The 6,709-nt window shown below is 39.9% G+C and overlaps 1 protein-coding gene across 4 annotated transcripts; it reads left to right on the top strand.

Annotated features, from left to right (window-relative positions):
• Positions 1-1,871: 1,871 nt before the first annotated feature.
• On the top strand, positions 1,872-5,914 carry LOC147964917 (uncharacterized). Of its 4 annotated transcripts, none has more exons than XR_015607212.1 (4): positions 1,872-2,176; positions 2,303-2,421; positions 4,876-4,998; positions 5,528-5,914. XR_015607212.1 is itself a non-coding variant. In XM_087526576.1 (4 exons), exons 1-4 carry the CDS (start codon positions 1,915-1,917, stop codon positions 5,569-5,571), a joined length of 552 nt encoding a protein of 183 aa, XP_087382702.1. In that variant the 5' UTR covers positions 1,872-1,914; the 3' UTR covers positions 5,572-5,914. The 4 variants fall into 4 exon arrangements, 1 of the variants encoding a protein (XP_087382702.1); XR_015607213.1 differs by having other exon boundaries at positions 1,872-2,204; XR_015607214.1 differs by having other exon boundaries at positions 1,872-2,204; positions 4,872-4,998.
• Positions 5,915-6,709: the final 795 nt, after the last annotated feature.

Here is a 6,709-nt window from a genome sequence, read left to right as displayed (position 1 = left end):
ATTATTGACTCTAGTGCAAGTGGGAGACTGAAGGAAATATGCCCTAGAGGCAATAATAAAGTTGTTATTTTATATTTCATTATTCATGACAAAGGTTTATTATTCATGCTAGAATAGTATTGACCGGAAACCTTAATACATGTGTGAATACATAAACAAACACCGTGTCCCTAGTGAGCCTCTACTAGACTAGCTCGTTGATCAAAGATGGTTAAGGTTTCCTAACCATTGACATGAGTTGTCATTTGACAACGGGATCACATCATTAAGAGAATGATGTGAGGGACAAGACCCATCCGTTAGCTTAGCATAATGATCATTCAGTTTTATTGCTATTGCTTTCTCCATGTCAAATACATATTCCTTCGACTATGATATTATGCAACTCCTGGATACCGGAGGAATGCCTTGTGTGCTATCAAACGTTACAACGTAACTGGGTGATTATAAAGGTGCTCTACAGGTATCTCTGAAGGTGTTTGTTGAGTTGGCATAGATCGAGATTAGGATTTTTCACTCTGAGTATCGAAGAGGTATCTTTGGGCCCTCTCGGTAATACACATCATAAGCTTGCAAGGAAACGATTAAGGAGTTAGTCACGAGGTGATGTATTATAGAACGTGTAAAGAGACTTGCCGATAACGAGATTGAACTAGGTATGAAGACACCGATGATCGAATCTGAGGCAAGTAACATATCGATAGACAAAGGGAATTACGTATGTTTCATAACGGTTCGACCGATAAAGATCTTCGTAGAACATGTAGGTGCCAATATGGGCATCCAGGTTCGTCCATTGGTTATTGACCGGAGAGGTGTCTCGGTCATGTCTACATAGTTCTCGAACCCATAGGGTCCACATGCTTAACGTTCGTTGACGATATAATATTATATGAGTTATGTGATTTGGTGACCGAATGTTGTTTGGAGTCCTAGATGAGATTATGGTCATGACGAGGAATCTCGAAATGGTCGAGAGGTAAAGATTGGTATTTAGGATGATGGTATTCGGACACCAGAAGTGTTTCGGAGGGTACTGGGTACATATCGGATCACCGGAAGGGGTTCCGGGCACCCCCGACAAAACATATGGGCCTTATGGGCTAAGAGGGGAAACGCACCAGCCACAAGGGGCTGGTGCGCCCCCCATATGGGCCAGCCGAGGTGGAGTAGGAAAGGGGAAGGAGGAAATGAAAGAGAGGGAATAGGATTCCCCCTCCCCCCTCTTTCCTTCCCCCTCCGATATATATGTGGGGGGGCACCTAGCACAGCCCATACAAATGTTTAGCCGTGTGCGGCGCCCCCTCTACCGTTTACACCCTCGGTCATATTTTCATAGTGCTTAGGCGAAGCCCTGCGAGCATCACATCACCATCACCGTCACCACGCCATCGTGCTGACAGAACTCATCTACTACCTCGATGTCTTGCTGGATCAAGAAGGCGAGGGATGTCACTGAGCTGAACATGTGCAGAATGCGGAGGTGTCTTGCGTTCGGTACTTGATCGGTTGAAGCACGAAGAAGTTTGACTACATCAACCGCGTTAAGAAACACTTCTTCTTACGGTCTACGAGGGTACGTAGACACACTCTCCCCCTCGTTGATATGCATCTCCATGGATAGATCATTGTGTGTGCGTAGAATTTTGTTTGTTTTCCACGCAACGATTACCAACACGTGTCGAAGGGGGGGTGATCAGCATATATATATATGTATATATATATATGTAGGGCTGGACTATTATGTTACTAGTAACAGAATAATATTTTGTTACCCCTAACCCTTATATAGGCGCGCGATCGAATGCAGCCCACCATGACCGATCTAAAAAAAGAAAAAGAAAAAGGAAACCCCCGCCCCCACCCTGCACGACCCACTCACCCCCGAACCCATCTCCAGCGCGCTGCCGCCCCATGCCCCGCCGCTGCGTGTCGCCGCCCCATGGCCCGTCGCCGCGCGCCGCCCCCCAGCCACCTCTTACTGCCGGATCCGACCCGGCCACCATCGCCATGGCGCGACGCCTCCACCTCCCAGCGACCAATCCCACCTCCCCGCGCGGTGTGTCCACCCCCGCCGACGCGTCCCACCGCCCCAACCCTCCCCTTCCTCGCGTCGGGATGGGCAACATCCAACTGGTGCCCGAACCCCATCCCACCGGCGTGGCTCACTACAGTCGTAATGCTTCTGCGCCACGCCGCCGCTGGTCGATGCCCCGTCTTCTGCGGCTCTCCCTTGCTCCCTGTACATTTTCGCTCACCGAGAAGTAATTCGTCCCTTGTCCTCTCATGGTGACTATTGCAGAAAATAAACACATGGAGACGTGCTGCCCTCAGTCCTCTCTCGACGGATCCAGCAGTGCAGGTTCTCCGGTGCGTGAAGTATTGTCGGCGTCATGCCCATTGAGAAGATGCACATTTTCTGTAAGCACATTTATCTATTTAGTTATGTGTTCTGTTGTTTGCCCCGATTGATCCTTGTGTTATTGCTTCCATGTTGTGTTGCTTGTGCACTTCTGATCCCATCATGAAGGAAAAAAAGACAAGCGAGCTAAGTACTTGTTTGGAAAGATTGTAGGTTCAAACACATAAACCTAAAGAAGTTCATTGAAGAAGTTTGGTTTTGTTAAAAGAAAATGTGAATTTCGGTTGGAATCATTTAACATAGAACTACTCGACTTTCCTTCTCTGTAGATGTATTACTATAGTAGATGGAGAGAGTAATTAGATGCAATTCTATGCAATATGTATGTTCATATAGATATATGGAACAACTCTCATTCCCTACATGCACATGGTAGATGGTCGGTTACTAGTCTGCTAATAGAAGAGCCCTCAAAAAACAGCTTGAAGCTGTTATCTCTCCCGAATGCTTTTGAAGAGCATCAATTGTTTTCAGTTCATCTTTTGATTGCTTTTTAGTGCATCAACTTCCCCGATCATAAGTCCAATTTCCATTGTGTTCCCATGTTCTTTCTATAGTACAAGAGGTGCTTGTGGTTATGCCTGATAACAAGCACATGTACCAGAGTTTATTTTGGAAGTCCAGAAAAGCATCGAGGTAAAAGCAAAACCTACAATTTGTGCATGTCATCTGTTTGTGGAAAATGTCTGAGCAAGGACACAAACAGTTCACACTCAAAACTTAAAAGAAGCTTTGTGTAGTGTCAGTACTTAAAAGAAGAACAGAAGTTCAAGCTCAAAACTTTAAAAAATTCAGTAGATAAAGGTTCACACTCCTGCTTAGTAACTACTTCATTTGTTTCTTAGGTCAAAATCAAGTTGCACAGAAGCTAATCGGTGAAAAAAAGCTGACTAAAAATGAAAATTTCTTGTGTAGTTAATTTTCCCCTCAAAACAAATGTTTGGTATTCTCTTATTTCATATTGAGCCTTTGTCAGGAATTTCTGTATGGAAAAAGTAAAAAAGATGTGCATGTTTATGAGAAGAAAAATTCTGTACCGCATGTCATTGCTTCACTTCCCTTGTTATGCTCTCTTCTCCCTAGTTCAAACATACTTGCACAAAAGGTTCAAATATTTAGTGTCTGCAAAATAAAAATCATCGCCACATGATCAAAATTCTTGCTCCAAAAAAGCTACAAGGAAAAAATATTATTACAACACTGTCTACTGTTGTTACTTGTCATATCAGTTCCAATATTTTGTAAGGGTCACATCTTCACTTAGATAGCGTGACGGTAAGCGATTCTTCACTGGCAGTGGAGCAGTACAAACACATCGTCATAGTGAGTACAGATGTTATGTAGTACACATCTTTTTAATACAAACGTTTTAAAAGTTTCTTTTTGAACTTCTCCCAATTAATATACCTGAACTTGATTATCTTTCTAACATGTACTTATATCACCTGCATTGGATTTTGTATTTGTGCTTGTAACACAATCAGTTCCGATCTCGATTGACCACAAGTTCAAGTTCGCTAGTATTTATAAATGCTGGTAGCAGTACTAGTATTTACAAATTTTTAACCTAAGAACTAAGCTTGCATCGATGGATCACTATTGATAACTTAACTTATTATGTCAGTTCTAGTGCGGCGCTAGCGAAGTTACAAATGTACTAAATGTTCACACCTTTAACCTTTTCATTTTGTGAACAGACATCAATTCAGTATGAAAAAGCAACATAATAAGTTAACTTTGCAAGTGCATTAGTTCACCTTGAACAAATTACAGAAGTGCACCATCAAGTTTTCCATTCAGTTCGCTTATAAAAAAACACGAAGTTGGTTGTGTAAAGAAAACAGGAGAACCAATGTCAGCCTAGAAGTTCAGTAGGTAACTCCACGCAAGTGCACTCGTTAGGAATTTTTGGGTTTCCTATATTTTATAGACTACAGAAATTTTGAGTTTGCTATGTTTGCATTACTTAACGTGTATGTATGATGTTTTAAATTCCAGTGCGAAATTAGTTAAGTTCAGTACAATTTGTACTATAAAAATACAGTACAACAAGCAATTCTTTTGAGTGTTTTTACACAACCAATGATGTTGGTATTTCATTTCCAAGGATGCAGTACTCTAGTATAGCAATTTATTAACTAGAAAGAAGATACATCAGTTGAAAAATACTTGCCATAAGTACTTAAGAGTTTGTTTGGGCTGGTTGGCAATCAGTAACTAGACAAAGGATACATCAGTTCAAATATACTTGCCATAAGTATTTAAGAGTTTATTTGCGGTGGTTAAAAAATCAAGCTACTTTGTTTTGAGGACAAGAACTAATAAAAGTTCAAATGCTAATGTATTAAAAAAACTCCACCTACTTTGTTTAAGCTTTTAATGTCTTAATTTCTGCACTTCTATATAGAATTTGGTGGTTCACTTTTGCTAATTTTCTGTATTTCTCAAGCTAGAAAAGGTATCAGTTCACTTTGCAAAAACTCTACCGTTGTACAAGTCCTCGTCGACCTGCAGCAGTAGAAGGAGACACGAGATCACCTCCAGCACTGCTGGTCACATGAAGGTCGTCAAAAATGGTACATTCTCCATAAAAATAGGTGTTTGCTTATCTATATTTTCTATTGTTGAATTATAGCACAAACATTTGCTGACACGGGGTGCTCAGTACATCTATTTTAATTCCTGAAACACAAACTAGGTGCTCTCAGTTCAGTACGTGAACAATCATTCGTGAAAAATACATATAACATGCTTTGTTGTGTGAGATTTGGGGGGTGCCTAGTTTGGATAGAGTTTTCAAGTATAACAAATGTGGGATTTTGTAGCTCAAGTTTTCTAATATAATGTTAAAAGTCCACTAGATGAAAAATTTGTTGTGTTAGCTAGATCAGTATGAGTGCTGATTAGTAAGACAAAGTAGCAGTATTCATCATTACGACTTACACAATACTAGTACTGATCAGTACTATATAGAGCCAAGCTTCACTATGGATATTACTGACAATAGGAATTTTTTAGAATAATTTAATGTTTTTTAGCTCACCTCTAATTTGTTTCTCTCTACTGCTCTTTTCTCTCACTATTTTGTTTCTCTCTGTACTACAGCACGAGGGAGGTTTGGACGGACACTGATCACTAGCCAACTATGACGCCGCCGATCACTTGCACGAAGGACACCAGCAGGTTGAGGATGAAGTACATGACGCGGACAATGAGGACGACCAAAACATGGAATCCGTACACATAGCACCAACTGCAAATTCAAATTTTCTGTCCATGATGATTTGATTGCTACTTCTTAAAGAAAGTGTACATAACAGTTAGATGTTTGTGCAAGAAAGGAAAATTTATTTGAATTAATAACGTTTATCATTACGAATCGAAAACAATGATCGGTTCGATAGTGCCCTGTCCTGCCTATTTTGGTTCATGCCATGAATAGTGAAAAAGTTGTATGGGAATGTTCAATTATTACTAGCATTAAGTTCAAAAAATAAAGCACATTCGGTTTGTGTATGAAATTTGAGTAAGTCTGTTTATGGACCTGAGGAAAATATGCTCAAAGAAAAAACACAACACATTTATTCAGGTAAAAGTTTATTTTAGTTTAGCTACACAAACCATGCAGGTTCGATGATGATGATGCCATAAGTTCGGAAAAGGAAACAAATATTAATTTAAAACCAAAAACTTTCACTTTTATAAGTTCAAGTGCTCATCCATACACGGTAATTCAAGTTGGTAAAAGTTCAGGTCGCAAAACAAAAGAAGTTCAGAATATCATTGCAAGAAATGTGAGTTAAGAAAAGAAACACACAAAACATTTTCTTCTATAAGAAATGTCATTCAGTTCAACGATATAAAACGATGCAAGTTCGGGGACGATGATATCCTAAACCGTTGAAAAGTTATGAGGAAAACCATACAGAAAAATAGAGTAAGTCTAGTCTGTGAAAACACGTTCAGTACAAAATTATACGAACATCAGTCCAAGTACTCTTCTTTGAGAATCATTCAAAATTACTGTACAAAAAATAGCTCAGTACAAATACACACATACATCAGTACGAGTATTCTGTTTTTTAGACAGAAAAACAACAGGATCCGTCTTGCCGTATTTAAAATTACTCTTAAACGGTTGAAAAGCAGAGAAAACGTTCAACATGACTAAATTTTGCATTTTCGATAGCTATCCAACGGTATATTATTTGCCCCATTTCGACAAACTTTTTTAAAAAATCGCGTTCGAAATCGAATTTGACCGTCTTTGAATTTGAGTTTAAACCG

The sequence above is a fragment of the Triticum urartu genome, chromosome 6A, assembly GCF_056163025.1.
Source record: "Triticum urartu cultivar PI428250 chromosome 6A, HENAU_Tu73, whole genome shotgun sequence".
In the NCBI taxonomy this organism is placed as follows: domain Eukaryota; kingdom Viridiplantae; phylum Streptophyta; class Magnoliopsida; order Poales; family Poaceae; genus Triticum; species Triticum urartu.
Note: the sequence above shows the minus strand (reverse complement) of the source record. Positions and strands in the feature narration are given on the sequence as shown.

Excerpts from the sequence above, each read along its gene's own strand:
- LOC147964917 (XM_087526576.1), top strand. The coding sequence starts at position 1,915 with ATGCCCCGCCGCTGCGTGTCGCCGCCCCATGGCCCGTCGCCGCGCGCC. Across the intron at positions 2,177-2,302 it reads CGGCGTGGCTCACTACAGTC|AAAATAAACACATGGAGACG; the intron begins GTAATGCTTCTG and ends TGACTATTGCAG. Across the intron at positions 2,422-4,871 it reads TGAGAAGATGCACATTTTCT|CTAGAAAAGGTATCAGTTCA; the intron begins GTAAGCACATTT and ends GTATTTCTCAAG.